This window comes from Pelodiscus sinensis, chromosome 24, assembly GCF_049634645.1.
Source record: "Pelodiscus sinensis isolate JC-2024 chromosome 24, ASM4963464v1, whole genome shotgun sequence".
In the NCBI taxonomy this organism is placed as follows: domain Eukaryota; kingdom Metazoa; phylum Chordata; order Testudines; family Trionychidae; genus Pelodiscus; species Pelodiscus sinensis.
The window spans coordinates 3,657,777-3,675,874 of record NC_134734.1 but is presented as its reverse complement, the minus strand read 5'-3'; the positions used below and the strand labels follow the sequence as shown (position 1 = coordinate 3,675,874).

Sequence of the window (18,098 nt, the reverse complement as noted above, 5' to 3'; positions counted from 1 at the left end):
CCACTGGGGGTTTCATGAAAATTTGCCATGGCCTCATGGAACGATGACTTCTCCTAGGAGTGCACAGGGCCAGCATGAAGTGTCCCGCCGGTCCTTAGGGTTCCAATAAATATCTCCCTGAAATCAGAGGGAATGCGGTGCTCCTGGCACCAGAGCTAGGAACACAGGCTAAGCGGTGTCCTATTAAGGATAACTTGGCTGAATCCTCTGCAACCTGATTCAATTTCCATCATGCCATCTGAGTGGGAAGAACATATGGCCTGTCGCTTGCAGACTATACAAGCAGAGCCAGATATCTATGAATAAGTAACCTACGGAGCTGACCCCAGCAGCGTATAAGAGCTAAAGTGCTGGTGTGGCGTAGGGGTGATTTTACCTATGTCTATGGCTTTGATGTGGACAGCACTGGAATAAGGGGCCTTTTGGGAGACAGGACTGAGCGGCTCATTCCCCTGTTACAGCCCGGGGCGGGACAGTGAGGTAGACTGGCCTATCTGTCTGAATTCCTCCATCCATTCTGAAGTTACTAGGCAGTACAAGCTCTGCTACCCTGCTGGGGAGCCTGAGCAGAATGCATCCCTAACTTCTCTTTCTGTTCCAGCAAAACAACCAGTTCTGGTCAGTGGTGAGTATCAGCCGTTCTCCTTGCTGTCGGACTGTCATGCTTTGCCTCTGCGATCGTGTCTCGCTGCTCACTCACAGCCCAACCCTTTGCTGGCAAAATCCTCTACACAACAGCCATGCTCAACTCTTGGATCCCATCGGCTGGGTTGGGCACAACAAAATATGCAGTATTCGGCTGTCAGAGCTTTACCAAGGATTATCGCTTGGTTTCCAGCCGTGGATAAGAATGAGGTTGGGTCCCAGTCCCCAGCTGATGTACATTTGCCGTAGCTTCATTAGAATCAACAGGGCCAGGCTCCCAGTGGTGTAAATTGTCCAGAGACGCACTGGAAGGAATACGCCACATCCTCAGACACTATACATTGTGGCTGTGTCTAGACTGGCAAGTTTTTCCGCAAAATCATCTGCTTTTGCAGAAAAACTTGCCAGCTGTCTACACTGTCTGCTTGAATTTCCGCAAGAACACTGATGATCTCATGTAAGATCGTCAGTGTTCTTGTGGAAATACTGTGCTGCTCCCGTTCGGACAAAAGCCCTCTTGCGCAAATCATTTGCGCAAGAGGGCCAGTGTAGACAGTGTAGACAGTACTGTTTTGCGCAAAAAAGCTCCGATGGCTAAAATGGTGATCGGGGCTTTTTTGCGCAAAAGCGCATCTAGATTGGCATGGACGCTTTTCCACAAAAAGTGCTTTTGCGGAAAAGCGTTCGTGCCAATCTAGACGCTCTTTTCCAAAAATGCTTTTAACGGAATACTTTTCCGTTAAAAGCATTTCTGGAAAATCATGCCAGTGTAGACGTAGCCTGGCTGTTGCGCCATTGGGTCAATGGACTATTCTTTGAATCCCTACAGGTGTTACCACAACAGGCGTAATAAATATTCTCCATTTTGTAGGGCTCTGGGAGCGTAGACACCGGCAACGTGGGTGACGGCAGCTTTGACGACAACGACGTGAGTCCCAGATATTTCCTCTCCATGCCGTGTAGCTGCACACACATCGGGGGATGGCTCCTTTTCATATTGTGTGCTGTCTGGTCATATTTGCCGGCAAGAACCATTGGCTGCATTGTGCCAAGTTGCGATAGCACTAGAACAGTGGGCTTATTGGGAGATAAGATTTGGGGGACAATTCCTTTGTTCCAGGCCAGAGAGGGACATCAGACTAGATTGGACTATTGGTCAAATCTGATATGGCTATTCTGGAGTTACGGCCTCTGCTACCCTGGTGGGGAGATGAACAGGATGCATTCCTAACTTCTCTTTCTCTTCTAGAAAAACAATCGCTACAGGAAAGTGGTGAGTATCTGGAGTTCTCTTTGCTATCTGACTGTCACGCTTTGCCTCACTGCTATTCTCTCTCGCTGCTCACTAAGGGCCCAATCCGTGTCAGCAGAAATCTCTATGTGTCTGCCATCAGTTGATTTCGATAGGGCAAATTTGCAGATCTCTGATATCAGCTTTACCAAGGATTATCTCTTGGTTTCCAGCAGTGGATGAGGATGGTGTTGGGCCCACATCCCCAGTTGATGTAAATTGGCTGTAGCTTCACAGAAGTACATGGGGCCAGGTTCCTACCAGCATCAATTGTCCAGAGAAGCACTGGAACCAATACGCCACATCCCCAGATATTATATATTATCGATGGCCTAAATGGATTGATGGAATATCCACTGGAGCCTTACAAGTGTTTCCACGATAAACGTAATTAATATTTCTCATCTTGCAGGACTGTGCTCGCTTAAAAAACAGCAACATGGGTGATGGCAGCTTTGATGACAACAATGTGAGTACCAGCGATTTCCTTTCCGTGCCGTGTAGCGGTGCACACACCCGGTGAATGGCCCCTCTTCAGCTAATCCGAAGTCTGGTAAATTTTGCCTGCTGGAAGCAGTGCTGCCTTTCTCCTTGTTATCCAGGCAGCATGGAAATTCCTCCCACCCCACATGACTTATGAAAATCTGCTGAGGCTGATAGCAGGTTGACCTGCTCTCCAAGTCTTTGGGCAGACGTGAGACATGGTGGATGAGGCTGCGTGATACCACGCAGATGGCCCAGGAGGGTCTCATCTCCACACTTCCTGTGGGTGCAAATCCTGTATCTTGGAAGCGGGACTTTGACAGTCACCCACCATGCCCTGCACCTGGGAGATCTCTGCAGAGTTGTGGGAAATATCCCCATCCCCACGATGGAGCCTCACGAGGATTTGCCAGAGCCTCCTGGGGGATGATGTCTCTTACAAGCTGAGTGGACAGGCATCCCACAGGTCCTTCGGGCACCCGCCGAATGACTCATGAGGGATCCTTCCAAAATCACAGGCACAGATCCCTGCACCAGTGCTAGGAACTCCGGCTCAATTGGGTCCTCTCAAGGATCCCTTGGCTGAATCCTCGGCCATTAGGTTAAATTTCCACCCTGTCACCTGAGTGGGGGTACACACAGCCTTGCAGAGTGTAAAAGCAGAGTCAGAATTCTATGAATGATGAACCCCTGAGCTGGCAGGGATCTTAGCCTGGCATAAGAGCAAAGTGCTAGTGTGGTGCTGGGTCGATAAGACCTATGTCTGGGGCTTTTTAGGAGACAGGATTCCTCTGTTCTGTCTGGGGGAGGAGCGTTAGGTGAGATTGGCCTCTTGGTGGGATCAGAGGTGGCTGTTCTGAAGTTACAAGCTCCTGCTAGGGAGCAGAGCAGGATGCGTTTCTAACTTCTCTTTTTGTTCCAGCAAAACAACCAGTTCTGGTCAGTGGTGAGTATCAGCTGTTCCCTTTGCTATCGGACTGTCTCCTTTGCCTCATTGCTTCTCTGTCTCACTGCTCACTCACAGCCCAACCCTTGTTGGCAAAACCCTCTCTGCAACTGATATTTTCCTCCAGATCCCTATATGGCCCCCTCGAGGATTGAACTCAGAACCCCGGGTTTAGCTCAAAACACTGAGCTACCCCTCCTCCAATTCTGTAACTTTTTATTCCATCAGTCGGGGTCAGCAGGGAAAATTCACAGCTCTCTGATGTCACAGCTTTACCCAGGATTATCTCTTGATGTTGGGCCCACATCCCCAGTTGATGCAAATTTGCTGTAGCTTCAGCGGAGTAAACGGGGCCATGTTCCCACTGGCATCAATTGTCCAGAGAAGCACTGGCATTAATACACCACATGCCCAGATGCCATCAATTATCCATTGGAGCCTTACAGGTGTTTCCACAATAAATGTAATAAATATTTCACATCATGCAGGACTCTGGTAGTGTAAAGACCGGCAACGTGGGTGATGGCAGCTTTGATGACAACAATGTGAGTACCAGCAATTTCCTCTCCGTGCCGTGTAGTGGTGCACACATGCGGCAAATGGCCCCAATTCAGCTATTCTGAAGTCTGGCAACATTTGCCTGCTGGAAGCAGTGCTGCCTTTCCCCTTGTTATCCAGGCAGCATGGAAATTCCTCCCACCCCACATGACTAATGAAAATCTGCTGAGGCTGCTGGCAGGTTGACCTGCTCTCCCCGTCTCTGGGGCACACCTGAGACGTGGTGGATGAGGCTGCGTGATACCACGCAGAGGGCCCAGGAGGGTCTCATCTCCACACTTCCTTTGGGCGCACATCCTCTATCTTGGAAGCGGGACTTTGACAGTCACCCACCGTGCCCTACACCTGGGAGATCTCTGCAGAGTTGTGGGAAATATCCCCATCCCCACGATGGGGCCTCACGAGGACTTGCCAGAGCCTCGTGGGGGATGATTTCTCTTACAAGCCGAGTGGCCAGGCATCCCACAGGTCCTTCGGGCACCCGCCGAATGACTCCTGAGGGATCCTTCTGAAATCACAGGGAATGCACCGCTCCCGGCATCAGTGCTACGAACTCCAGCTCAATTGTGTCCTCTCAAGGATCCCTTGGCTGAATCCTCGGCCATTAGGTTAAATTTCCACCCTGAGTGGCGGTCACACGGCCTTGCAGAGTGTAAAAGCAGAGTCAGAATTCTATGAATGATGAACCCCCTGAGCTGGCAGGGATCTTAGCCTGGTATAAGAGCGAAGTGCTAGCGTGGCACTGGGTCAATAAGACCTATGTCTAGGACTTTTTAGGAGACAGGATTCCTCTGTTCTGTCTGGGGGAGGAGCCTTAGGTGAGATTGGCCTCTTGGTGAGATCAAAGGTGGCTGTTCTGAAGTTACAAGCCCCTGCTAGGGAGCTGAGCAGAATGCGTTTCTAACTTCTCTTTTTGTTCCAGCAAAACAACCAGTTCTGGTCAGTGGTGAGTATCAGCCGTTCCTTTTGCTGTCCGACTGTCACACTTTGCTCTTCTCTCCCGCTGCTCACTAACAGCCCAACCCTTTGGCAAAGTAGCACCTGGAACCCTTTTATCCCATCACTGACTTTGGGTATAACACATTTACAGGATTTGGATGTTGCAGCTTTACGAGGAAACATCTCCTGGTTTCCAGCAGTGGATGAGAAAGCTGTTGGAGCCATATCCTGAGTTCATGTCAATTTGCTGTAGCTTCATTACAGGCAATGGGGCCAGGTTGCCACTGGTGTAAATTGTCCCGAGAAGCACTGGAATCAACACCCCACCTCCCCAGATGCTGTACATTGTCCACGCCTCTGCTCGGTCAATAGAATATTCATTGGAGCTCTGTATGTCACTGCAATACCCATAAGAAATGCTTCTTCTTGCAGGGCTCCGGTAGCGTAGACACCGGCAACGTGGGTGCTGGCAGCTTTGACGACAACAATGTAAGTCCCAGAGATTTCCTCTCCGTGCCGTGTAGCTGCACACGCACCACGGGAATGGGCCTGTTTCAGCTTGTTTGATGTCTGGTCACAGTTTGCCTGTGAGGAGCGTTGGCTGCCCATTCCTATGTTGCGACAGCGCTGATTGAAATCCTCTCGCTCTACACGGCTTCTGAAAAGCTCCAGAGCCTTAGAGCAGGTCAAGCTCCCCCTCCCAGTCCCTGGGGTAGCAATGAGAAAAGGCCCAGAAAAGGCTCCTTAAAGTCCTGTAGGAGGCATCTCTGCTGGGATTCCCCTCGGTGCGCCCCCAGGAGAGCACATAGTCGGGGCTGATATGGGATTGCCAGTGCCGATGGGATGGTGTTACCTCCACAATCCCTTTGGGAAGCCAAGAAACATCTTGCAAGAGGGTCTCTGACAATCTCACACAATGCATTGCTCCTGGGAGATATCCCAAGGGCTTGGGGATACCTCCCCACTGGGTCCTCATGCGCTGCCCCACTAGCTCATGCAAAGATGATCCCTTCTCCCACAAGTGCACCCACAGGTCCATTGGACACCACCTAAAACTGTCACCAGGGACCCTTCCAAAAGCACAGGGAATGCAGCGCTCTTGGGACCAGCCCTTGTTATCCAGGCAGTATGGAAATTCCTCCCACCCCACACGACTTATGAAAATCTGCTGAGGCTGATAGCAGGTTGACCTGCTCTCCCAGTCTCTGGGCAGACGTGAGACGTGGTGGATGAGGCTGTGTGATACCACGCAGAGGGCCCAGGAGGGTCTCATCTCCACACTTCCTTTGGGCGCACATCCTCTATCCTGGAAGCGGGACTTTGACAGTCACCCACCGTGCCCTGCACCTGGGAGATCTCTGCAGAGTTGTGGGAAATATCCCCATCCCCACGATGGGGCCTCATGAGGATTTGCCAGGGCCTCTTGGGAGGATCATTTCTTTTACAAGCTCACTGGACAGGCATCCCACAGGTCCTTTGGGCACCCGCTGAATCTCTCATGAGGGATCCTTCCGAAATCACAGGGAATGCGCCGCTCCCGGCATCCGTGTTAGGAACTCTGGATAGATTGTGTCCTCTCAAGGATCCCTTGGCTGAATCCTCAGTCATTAGGTTACATTTCCACTCTGTCACCTGAGTGGGGGTACACACGGCCTTGTGGACTATAAAAACAGAGTCACAATTCTCTGAATGATGAACACAGCTGGGAGGGGATCTGAGCCTGGCCTAAGAGCTGAAGCGCTCGGGTGGCATTGGGGTGATAATACCTCTGTCTAGTGATGAAGCCAGCACTGGAAAGATGGGGTTTTAGTAGACAGGATTCCTTTGTTCTGTCTGGGGGAGGAGCTTTGGGAGAGATTGGCCTCTTGGTGAGATCAGAAGGTGGCTGTTCAGAAGTTACAAACTCCTCCCCCCTGCTGGGTAGCTGAGCAGGATGCGTTCCTAACTCCTCTTTCTCTTCCAGCAAAACAACCAGTTCTGGTCAGTGGTGAGTATCTGCAGATTTCTTTGCTGTCAGACTGTCACGCTTTGCCTCACGGCTGTTCTCTCTCACTGCTCACTAACAGCCCAACCCTTTTCTGGGAAAACTCTCTACCCCAATTTCCACCTTTTATCCCATCACTGACATTGGGTGTAACACATTTATAGGACTCGGATGTTGCAACTTGTGCACGAAACATCTCTTGGTTTCCAGCAGTGAATGAGAATGATGTTGGACCCATATTCTGAGTTTATGTCAATTTGCTGTAGCTTCATTAGAGGCAAGGGGCCAGGTTTCCACTGGTGTAAATTGTCCAAAGAACCACTGGAATCAACACCCCACATTCTCAGATGCTATAAATTGTCCACGCCTTTGCTTGGTCAATAGAATATTCATTGGCGCTCTGTATGTCACTACAATACCCATCATAAATTCCCCCTCTTGCAGGGCTCCGGGAGAGTAGACACCGGCAACGTGGGTGCTGGCAGCTTTGATGACAACAACGTAAGTCCCAGAGATTTCCTCTCCGCACTGTGTAGCTGCACACACACACCAGGGGAATGGGCCTGTGTCAGCTAGTTTGATGTCTGGTCACAGTTTGCCTGTGAGGAGCATTGGCTGCCCATTCCCGCGTTGTGACAGCACTGATTGAAATCCTCTCACTCTACATGGCTTATGAAAGTCTGCAGAGCCTTAGGGCCGGTCAAGCTCTTCTCTCTCAGTCCCTGGGGTGGCAATGAGACATGGCCAGAAAAGGCTCTTTAATGTCCTGCAGGAGACACGTCTCCTGGGAGTCCCCTCGGAGGACCCCCAGCGAACACATGTTTGGGGCTGATATGGGATTGCCAGGGCCGATGGGATGGAGTTATGGCCACAATTCCTTTGGGAAACCGGGAAACATCTTGTAAGAATCTCTCTGACAATCACCCACAATGCATTGCTCCTGGGAGATATGCCAAGGGCTTGGGGATACGTCCCCATTCCCACCAGGGCCTCATGCGCTCCCCCACTCGCTCATGCGAGGATGATCCCTTCTTCCGCAAGTGCACTGCATAGGCATGAAGTGTCCCACAGGTCCTTTGGACAGCACCAAAAACTCTCATCAGGGATCCTTCCAAAAGCACAGGGAATGCAGTGCTCTTGGGACCAGTGCTAGGATCTTTGGTAAATGGGGTCCTTCAAGAACACCTGGGCTGACGCCTCTCCTGTTTGATTAAACCCGCATCACGTCATCTGGTGGGGAACAACACATGGCCTAGAGACTATGAGAAGTGATCCAGATACCTACAAATAAGAGAAGTATTTAGTTATGAGGAGATCTCAACAGAGCATCAGTTCCAAAGTGGGAGAGTCGCACTGAGGACTTATTACCCGTGGCTCTCAGTAGTTCCTTTGACCAGTGGTTTTAAACTTTTGTGCTGATGTTCCCATTCACGCAGAAAACCCATGAGTGATACCTCCTTAGAAAGGAAAAGCACATTTTTATCTATTTAACATTATTCTAAAATCTGGAGGAAAAGCCGAGCAAGCTGATGGAGGCTGCTGTCTCTTGGACTCCCCCACATAATAACCTTGCAACCCCCTCAGGGCTCATGACCCCCAGTTTGAGAATCTCTGGTCCATGATAGTGATGAGGCCGGCTGAGTCATGATTGCTTTGCTCTGTCATTAAAACTCTGAGCCAATAAAATGTGAGTCATGAGATTTTGTGGCTTAGTCATGAAAATGGAGACAAGCTTGGGGGGCCCATTCCCCTGTTCCAGCCCAGGGAGAGAGATCAGACTAGACTGCGCTATTGTTCAGATCTAACGTGTCTATTCTGGAGGTACAGCCTGTGCTACCTGGTGGGGCCCTGAGCAGGATGCGTTCCTAATTTCTCTTTCTCTTCCAGCAAAACAACCAGTTCTGGTCAGTGGTGAGTATCAGCCGTTCCCTTTGCTATCGGACTGTCTCCTTTGCCTCACTGCTGTTCTGTCTCGCTGCTCACTCACAGACCAACCCTTGTTGGAAAACCCTCCTAGCACCTGCCCTTCTGAATCTTTTTATTCCGTCAGTCAGGTTCAGCGGGGAAAATCTGCAGATCTCTGATGTCAGAGCTTTCCCAAGGATTATCTCTTGGTTTCTGACAGTGTATAAGGATGGTGTTGGTGACAGATCCCCAGTTGATGAAAATTTACTGTAGCTTCATATAAGTAAATGGGGCCATGATCTGACTGTCATAAATTGTCCAGAGAAATGCTGGAAGCAACACGCCACATCCCCAGATGCTATGTATTCTCCACGGCACGAATGGGATAATGAACTAGCCTCTGGAGCCTTACAGATGTTTCCACAATAAACCTAATGAATATTTCTCATCTTGCAGGAGTCCGGTAGTGTAAAGACCGGCAACGTGGGCGATGGCAGCTTTGATGACAACAATGTGAGTACCAGCGATTTTCCCCTCTGTGACGTGTAGCGGTGCACACACCCGGCGACTGGCCCCAATTCAGCTAGTCTGGAGTCTGGTAACATTTGCCTGCTGGAAGCAATGTTGCCTTTCCCGTGGTGTTCAGGCAGCATGGAAATTCTCCCACCCCACATGACTAATGAAAATCTGCTGAGGCTGCTGGCAGGTTGACCTGCTCGCCCCGTCTCTGGGGCACACCTGAGACGTGGTGGATGAGGCTGCGTGATACCACGCAGAGGGCCCAGGAGGGTCTCATCTCCACACTTCCTTTGGGCACACATCCTCTATCTTGAAAGAGGGACTTTGACAGTCACCCACCGTGCCCTGCACATGGGAGATCTCTGCAGAGTTGTGGGAAATATCCCCATCCCCACGATGGGGCCTCATGAGGATTTGCCAGGGCCTCGCGGGGGATGATTTCTCTTACAAGCTGAGTGGCCAGGCATCCCACAGGTCCTTCGGGCACCTGCCGAATGACTCCTGAGGGATCCTTCCAAAATCACAGGGAATGCGCCGCTCCCGGCACCAGTGCTAGGAACTCCGGCTCAACTGGGTCCTCTCAGGGATCCCTTGGCTGAATCCTCGGCCGTTAGGTTAAATTTCCACCCTGTCACCTGAGTGGGGGTGCACACGGCCTCACAGACTATACAAGCAGAGTCATAATTCTATGAATGATGAACACAGCTGGGAGGGGATCTTAGCCTGGCCTAAGAGCTGAAGCGCTTGCATGGTGCTGGGGTGACAATACCTGCATCTATCAATGAAGCCAGCACTGGAATGATGGGCTTTCTAGGAGACAGGATTCCTCTGGTCTAGCTGGGGGAGGAACACTGGGAGAGGTCGGCCTCTTGGTGAGTTCGGAGGTGGCTGTTCTGAAGTTCAGACCTTTGCTCCCCTGGCGGGGATCTGAGCAGGATGCCTTCATAAGAACATAAGAACGGCCATATTGAATCCGACCCAAGGTCCATCCAGCCCAGTATCCTGTCTGCCGACAGTGGCCAATGCAGGTGTCCCAGAGGGAGTGGATTGATCAGATAATGATCACGCGATCTCTTTCCTGCCGTTCATCTCCACCCTCTGACAAACAGAGGCTGGGGACACCATTCCTCACCCAGACTGGCTAATAGCCATTGATGGACTTAACCTCCATAAATTTATCTAGTTCTCTTTTAAACTGTGTTATAATCCTAGCCTTCACAACCTCCTGAGGCAAGGAGTTCCACAGGTTGACTATGCGCTGTGTGAAGAAAAACTTCCTTTTATTTGTTTTAAACCTGCTGCCCATTAGTTTCATTTGGTGGCCCCTAGTTCTTATATTATGGGAACAAGCAAAGAAGACGTTCCTAACTTCTCTTTCTCTTCCAGCAAAACAACCAGTTCTGGAGAGTGGTGAGTATCTGCAGTTCTCTTTGCTGTCAGACTGTCACACTTTGCCTCACTGCTATTCCCTCTCGCTGCTCACGTACAGCCAGGGCCGGCCCGAGCCCTTTCGGCACCCTGGGCCCGGGCGTGCGGTGCCGACTACGGGCGCAGAGCACATGCGCGGGCTGTTCATGGCCACTGGTGCACAGCCCACCCCTGGGGTGCACGGCGCATGCGCTGTCCGGCCTGGTCTGCCGAGCACTGCTGGCGCAGACGCCGGGCTGTGCAGGGCCCCGCAGCTGTGGCAGGAAGGGTGCTGCTGACCGGCGCTGCAGGCCCAGTGCTGCGGGAGCCGGGCGCGCGGCTCCTGATGGCAGCTGTAAGGGACACTGTGCGCTCCTTACAGCTGCCATCAGGCGCCCCCCATCGGTTGGTGCCCTGGGCAGCTGCCTGAATTGCCCATGCCTTCATCCAGCCCTGCTTACAGCCCAATCCTTTGGTGGTAAAACCCCCTAGGCCAGTGTTTCTTAAACAAAAAAAACCCCCAACATGACACTTTTACACTTTTACTGCCAGCGACAATATTTGCTCACTGCCGATGATAATTTGTGTCTTTTAGTTATCTTCTGAAAAGTGGAGCATCTTTTCTAATCTCACACGTGACCTGTCAATCGCTATCCTGTCAATAAAAAAAAGTTGTCAAACAAAGAAGGAACATTAGGGGCACTGAGGGCCTTACCCCTGTCCCCCAATTCATAGTGGGTCCCTTCCTGCTTAATGTTTGTCCTTCGATAGTTCTAGCCCCTGGCTCCGTTATTTTTGACACAGAATACTGAAGGGAAGGGCCTTGTCTGTGCAAGAGGGTGGAAGGTGCTGGCCCCCCTCAGCTGTCCTGGGTTACAAGCGAGGGCTAAAGGCAGCGGTGCAAATACCCGGTTGGGGTGGCAGCTTTAGGTCAGTTCTCTCCCCTGGCAGGCAGGATCCTCAGACTAGCAGCAGAGACAGCCAATCAGAGCCGGCCCTATTGCTGGCCCTGCAATGCTCCTCCCCTCTAACAAGGGGCATAACCAAGGCACGGAGCTTTCCCAGGCGGTTGCATGCCGGGCGCAGACCGGTTCCTGCCACGTCACCACTCGCTCACCTGTTTGCACCACCCACTGCATCTCATCAGCTCTAGCAGCTGTTTTTTTTTCTTCAAACAGCCACGGCGCACCTGAGAGTTGTCCGCAGAACACAGTTTAAGAAACATGGCTCTAGGCAAACTAGCACCTGGCACCCTTTTATCCCGTCACTCACGCTGGCTTTAACATATTTATAGGATTTAGATATTGCAGCTTTACCAGGAAACATCTCCTGGTTTCCAACAGAGAAAGCTGTTGGAGCCATATCCTGAGTTCATGTCAATTTGCTGTAGCTTCATTACAGGCAATGGGGCCAGGTTGCCACTGGTGTAAATTGTCCAGAGAAGCACTGGAATCAACACCCCACCTCCCCAGATGCTGTACATTGTCCACGCCTCTGCTTGGTCAATAGAATATTCATTGGAGCTCTGTATGTCACTGCAATACCCATAAGAAATGCTTCTTCTTGCAGGGCTCCGGTAGCGTAGACACCGGCAACGTGGGTGCCGGCAGCTTTGACGACAACAATGTAAGTCCCAGAGATTTCCTCTCCGTGCCGTGTAGCTGCACACGCACCAGGGGAATGGGCCTGTTTCAGCTTGTTTGATGTCTGGTCACAGTTTGCCTGTGAGGAGCGTTGGCTGCACATTCCCATGTTGCGACAGCGCTGATTGAAATCCTCTCGCTCTACACGGCTTCTGAAAAGCTCCAGAGCCTTAGAGCAGGTCAAGCTCCCCTCTCCCAGTCCCTGGGGTAGCAATGAGAAAAGGCCCAGAAAATGCTGCTAAATGTCCTACAGGAGGCACCTTTGCTGGGCATCCCCTCGGTGGGCCCCCAGACAAACACGTGTTTGGGAGGCTGATATGGGATTGCCAGGACTGATGGATTGGTGTTACCTCCACAATTCCTTTGGGAAGCCAGGAAACATCTTGCAAGAGGGACGCAGACAATCACCCACAATGCATTGCACGTGGGAGATATCCCAAGGGCTCGGGGATACATCCCCATCCCCACTGGGGCCTCATGAGCTCCCCCATTGGCTCATGGGAGGATAATCCCTTCTCCTGCAAGTGCACTGGAGAGGCATGAAGTGTCCCACAGGTCCTTCGGACACCACCTAAAATCCTCACCAGGGACCCTTCCAAAAGCACAGGGAATGCAGTGCTCTTGGGACCAGTGCGAGGAGCTTAGCTAACCCCTAGGCTGACTCCTCTCCTATTAGATTAATCCCGTATCATGGCATCTGACGGGGAACAACACGTGGCCTAGAGACTATGAGAAGTGACCTGGATACCTATAAATAAGGAAAGTGTTTAGCTAGGGGAGGATCTCAGCAGAGCATCCGTTCTAATGTGGGAGAGTCGCACTGAGGACTTACTACCTATCGTTCTCAGTGGTTCATTTGACCCGTAGTTTTCAAAATTTTGTGTTGGTCACCCCGCTCATGTAGAAAATCCAGGAGTGACACCCCTTAGAAAAGCACATTTTTATCTATTTAACGTTACTATAAATCTGGAGGCGAAGTAGAACATGTGAGTGGAAGCTGTTGCCTCTTGGACTCCCTCACATAATAAGCTTGCAACCCCCAGCAGTCTCATGACCCCCGGTTTGAGAATCTCTGGTCTATGGCAGCGATGAGGCCAGCTGAGTCATGATTTTTTTTGCTCTGTCATGAAAATTCTGAGCCATGAAAATGTGAGTCATGAGATTTTGTGGCTTAGTCATGAGCCTGAGGGGTCATTAAAATGGCCCTTTTAGGATACGTGATTGGGGAGCCATTCTTTTGTTCCAGCCTAGGGAGGGACATTAGACTAGACGGGTCTGTTGGTCAGTTCAGATGTGGCTATTCTGGAGTTGAGGTCTCTGCTTCTCTGCTGGGGAGCTGAGCGGGATGCGTTCCTAACTTCTCTTTCTGTTCCAGCAAAACAACCAGTTCTGGTCAGTGGTGAGTATCCGCCGTTCCCTTTGCTGTCGGACTCTCACGGTTTGCCTCACTGCCGTTCTGTCTCGCTGCTCACTAAGGACCCAACCCTTTGCTGGCAAAGTCCTCTACACCCCTGCTACGCTGAAACTTTTTAACCTGTCAGTCGGGTTCAGTATAATAAATGTGCAGAATTGGGATGCTGGTGCTTCACTGAGGATTATCTCTTGGGCTGTGTCCAGACTCCATGCCTCCGTCGACGGAGGCATGTAGATTAGCCAGCTCGGAAGAGGGAAATGAAGCCGCGATTAAAATAATCGCGGCTTCATTTAAATTTAAATGGCTGCCCCGATCTGCCGATCAGCTGTTTGTCGGCAGATCGGGAGAGTCTGGACGCGATGCCCCGACAAAGAAGCCTTTCTTCATCGACACAGGTAAACCTGGTTTCACGAGGCTTACCTGTGTCGATGAAGAAAGGCTTCTTTGTCGGGGCATCGCGTCCAGACTCTCCCGATCTGCCGACAAACAGCTGATCGGCAGATCGGGGCAGCCATTTAAATTTAAATGAAGCCGCGATTATTTTAATCGCGGCTTCATTTCCCTCTTCCGAGCTGGCTAATCTACATGCCTCCGTCGACGGAGGCATGGAGTCTGGACACAGCCTTGGTTTCCAGCAGTGGATGAGAATGGTGTTGGGCCAGATACGCAAATAATGTAAATTTGCTCTAGATTAATTGGAATCAAAAGGGCCAGGCTCCCACTGGTGTAAATTGTCCAGAGATCCACCAGAATCAATATGCGACATCCCTATGGTACCGCTTGGTTTATGGTGCCATTTGGTCAACAGAAGATCTGCTGGAACCCTCCAGCTGTTTCCACACTGCATGTGATAAATATTTCCCCTCTTGCAGGACTCCGGTAGTGTAAAGACCGGCAACGTGGGTGACGGCAGCTTTGACGACAACAATGTGAGTCCCAAAGATTTCCTCTCGGTGCCGTGTAGCTGCACACAGATCAGGGGAATGGGCCCTGTTTAGCTAGTTTTATGTCTGGTCACGTTTCCCTGCGAAGGCAGCATGGAAATTCCTTCAACTCTACAGAGATAATGAAAATCCCCAGAGTCCTATGGCAGGTCAACCTCCTCTCCCACAGCCTGCAAGGCAGCCATGAGGCCTGCCAGACAAGGCTGGTCAATGTCACACTGAAGGCATTTCTGCTGGGAGCTCCCTGAGCGGGTCCCCCGATGTACACGTTTGGGAGGCTTATATGAGATTGGCAGGACTGGTGGGGCAGTGTCATCACGATTCCTTTGTTGCACCCTTGAAATAGCTTTTCAGAGGGACTTGGACAATCACCCACAATGCATTTCACCTGGCAGATATTCCCATTGGGGGCCTCATGAAAATTTCCCATATCCTCACGGGGGGAGGGCTTCTCCTACAAATCCATTGGACAGCCATGAAGTGTCCCCCAGGTCCTGGGGGTAATTTGTAGTTAGTAAATTCTCCAATCTCTGCTACACTGGCGAGGCATTGAACGTAATGCATTCCTAACTTCTCTTTCTGTTGCAGCAAAACAACCAGTTCTAGTTATCGGTGAGTATCTGCAGCCCTCTTTGCTTTCAGACTATCGTATTTTGCCTCAAAAGCATCCAGCATCCCTGCTCACCAGCAGCCCAGCCTTTTGGTGGCCAACTCTGTAGTCAACATTTGTCCCCCTGTATCTCATCAACTGGACATTGTGAAACAATTCATGCAGACTTTGGATGTATACACTTTCTCCAGTAGTGCATGAGAATGATGTGGGGGCCAAATATTTAAATATTTGTGGGGGCCAGCTGGTTTAAATATTCCATAGCTTCACTAGATCATTAGAATCTCAGCGGGAGACCCTGCGGTTTCACCATAATACAGAACATACAGAAAAGAAATATTCTGCAATTTGCTGAACTCTGGCAGTTTGAACAGTGATGCTGGAGGTGACATCAAAGCTTTCATGAAAATAGTGTTAGTAGCAAAGGTGATCATTTATCTTCACACAGATCAGGGGACTTGGCCATGTTTTCTCCGGTTTGTTGTCTACTAACGTTTGCCAAGTAAGGAGCATTGGCTGTGTTTTCCGATGTTGCAAAGGCACCAGATGAGCCATAGAACTTATAGCAGGTGGGACTCCTCTCCCAGAACTCCGTTGTGTGTCCCTGATACACAGCACAAGAAGCTTTCTGTACCACCCAGAAGGCATTGCTGCTGAAAGCTACTGTGAACAGTCTCCTAGTAAACACACAGTAGCTCCAGGGAGGTTATGGGAGATTGCTGGGGCCAATGGGAGGTGGATATTGTTAGAGCTTCCTTCTCTCCTATGGAACATCTCACAAAAAGTTCCTCTGAAATCACCTGAAATTGATTGCAGCAGGGAGATGCCCCAGGAATTCTACGAATACTTAATCCACTGACAATTTCCTTCAGCCTTACTGGAGAATGTCCTCTTCTCCGCACGCTCACTGGATAGGCATTGAAAGTGGCCCATAATTTTGGGCCCCCATGAAATCTCTTCTAAAATCACTCACTGTCCGAGGAAGTCGGGGTAAATGGTTTCCTATGAAGCGTGCTTCAGCTAACTCCTTCGTTGTTATATTAAATATGCGGCAAGTCATCCGAGTGGGAATAACATATGTACTTTTTTAAATCAGTAACTACCTTTGCTCTGAGGTTCTCTCACCAGAGCCTAGCAATTGCAATGTTATAGTATCAGGGAGCTAAGGCTGATGAGGCCAGCGATGGAATACTGGACCACACTATCCATTAAAGTTACCTGAAGTTATGTCAGAAAAGAACTGGCGCCAATATGACCAATCTTGATGTTCATACTTACAAAGGATGTTAGGGTAATTGCAGAAGATTTGGAAAAGAGCACTAGGTTGGATTCAAGGCCTGGAGAAAAGGATCTCAAGGTTCTTGATTTATCTTATCCAAGAGATGGTTACGAGATTACTTGATCCTGGTGTATCATCACTTATACTGGGAAAGAGATTTGTGAGAGTAGATAGCTCTTTAATCTAGCAGAGGAATAACAAGTCCTAGGACTTTTCAGCTTGGCAAAGAGATGACTAAAGGGGGAATACGATAGAGGTCTATAAAATCATGACTGGGGTGGAGAAAGTAAAAAAAGAAGAGTTACTTACTCCTTCCCATTAAATAAGAAATAGAAGTCAAATAAGAAATTAATAGGCAGCAGTTTTAAAACAAACAATAGGTTGTTTTTCTTCATGCAGTGCACAGTCAACCTGTGGAACTCCTTGCCAGAGGATGTGGTGAAGTCCGAGACTATAAACAGGGTTAAAAAAGAGCTAGATAAATTCATGGAGGATAGGTCCTATTAGCCAGGACGAGCAGGGAGGATGCCCCTAGTCTCTGTTTGTCAGTACCTGGGACTCGGCGACAGGAGATTGCTTGATGATTACTTCTTCTGTTCATTCCATCTGGAGTACCGACATTGGCCACTTTCGGAGGAGAGGATTTTGGGCGAGATGGACCTTTGGTCTGACCCAGTCTAGCCATTCTCATGTTCTAAATAGCTGCAAGCTGAAGCAAGATACATTCAGAGTAGAAATAAGGAGCATTTTTAATAGTGAGGGAAATTAGTTATTGGAACAACTTCTGTAGATAAAGGGCAGATTGAAGCCCTTAAACCAAGGCTGGATATCTTTCCCCAATCCATGCTCTAGCTCACACAGAAGAGAAAGGCTTAATACAGAAATTCTTGGGTCAGGTTCTCTGGCCTGTGTTGCAGAAGGTCAGACCAGATGTTCATCTTGGTCTCTTTTGGCTTTAGGATGATTGATGGGTGTCACGCTGTATTTTGATCCTAATGGCTGCTCCTTTTCTTTCTTTTATTAAGCCCCCAGAAACGCGCCACCACAGCTGCCCTGATGCTTTCTGCCCTGTGCTCTCCTGCGGGTCAGCCTGAAGATGAGTAACACAGCACTCTCCTGTGAAATTGACTTTTGCCAGCTCAGTGATTTGACTGTCGGGTGCAGCTCTGACCCTTCCCTCCTCCTCATGTCTTTGCAATAAGGCAAATAAATCTATTTCCACTCGACCCCCCCATCTGGTGTCGTAAGTGCTTTTCAGTGGAATTTTCCCAAACTTTGGAAAATGGACTCCTCTCCACCAAAGTTCCCCCTAATTTTTCCATCATTGTGCAGAATAAACATTGTGATGTGCACCCGCCATGTGCACCACCGCTAGAAACAAGTGCTGCTGGCGGTGGGCTCTCTGCTAGTCAGCTGGGCAGCATTTGCATCTTTCCCGGGGGGCTAACCCAGTGCTGTGTTTACGGGGAACACTGCCCCCCACCCGCATGGCAGCACAATGAAATGTCCCCGACCTGCGACCACAGCCTCG

General features: G+C 50.1%; 1 protein-coding gene across 25 annotated transcripts in view; it reads left to right on the top strand.

Moving 5' to 3' along the window:
- DMKN (dermokine) overlaps positions 1 to 17,793 on the top strand; it is a 32,086-nt gene extending 14,293 nt beyond the window's left edge. For 7 of the 25 annotated variants that reach the window (XM_075907599.1, XM_075907600.1, XM_075907595.1 and 4 more), the window contains 18 exons: positions 602 to 625; positions 1,517 to 1,573; positions 1,895 to 1,918; positions 2,349 to 2,405; positions 3,342 to 3,365; positions 3,854 to 3,910; positions 4,846 to 4,869; positions 5,295 to 5,351; positions 6,826 to 6,849; positions 7,291 to 7,347; positions 8,734 to 8,757; positions 9,208 to 9,264; positions 10,657 to 10,680; positions 12,247 to 12,303; positions 13,696 to 13,719; positions 14,607 to 14,663; positions 15,267 to 15,290; positions 17,593 to 17,793. In XM_075907599.1, coding sequence (XP_075763714.1) covers positions 602 to 625; positions 1,517 to 1,573; positions 1,895 to 1,918; positions 2,349 to 2,405; positions 3,342 to 3,365; positions 3,854 to 3,910; positions 4,846 to 4,869; positions 5,295 to 5,351; positions 6,826 to 6,849; positions 7,291 to 7,347; positions 8,734 to 8,757; positions 9,208 to 9,264; positions 10,657 to 10,680; positions 12,247 to 12,303; positions 13,696 to 13,719; positions 14,607 to 14,663; positions 15,267 to 15,284 — 666 coding nt within the window. In that variant the 3' untranslated portion in view covers positions 15,285 to 15,290; positions 17,593 to 17,793. The remainder of the gene's footprint in view (positions 1 to 601; positions 626 to 1,516; positions 1,574 to 1,894; positions 1,919 to 2,348; positions 2,406 to 3,341; positions 3,366 to 3,853; positions 3,911 to 4,845; positions 4,870 to 5,294; positions 5,352 to 6,825; positions 6,850 to 7,290; positions 7,348 to 8,733; positions 8,758 to 9,207; positions 9,265 to 10,656; positions 10,681 to 12,246; positions 12,304 to 13,695; positions 13,720 to 14,606; positions 14,664 to 15,266; positions 15,291 to 17,592) is intronic. The other 18 variants (XM_075907602.1, XM_075907609.1, XM_075907615.1 and 15 more) reach the window with 15 other exon arrangements.
- Positions 17,794 to 18,098: the final 305 nt, after the last annotated feature.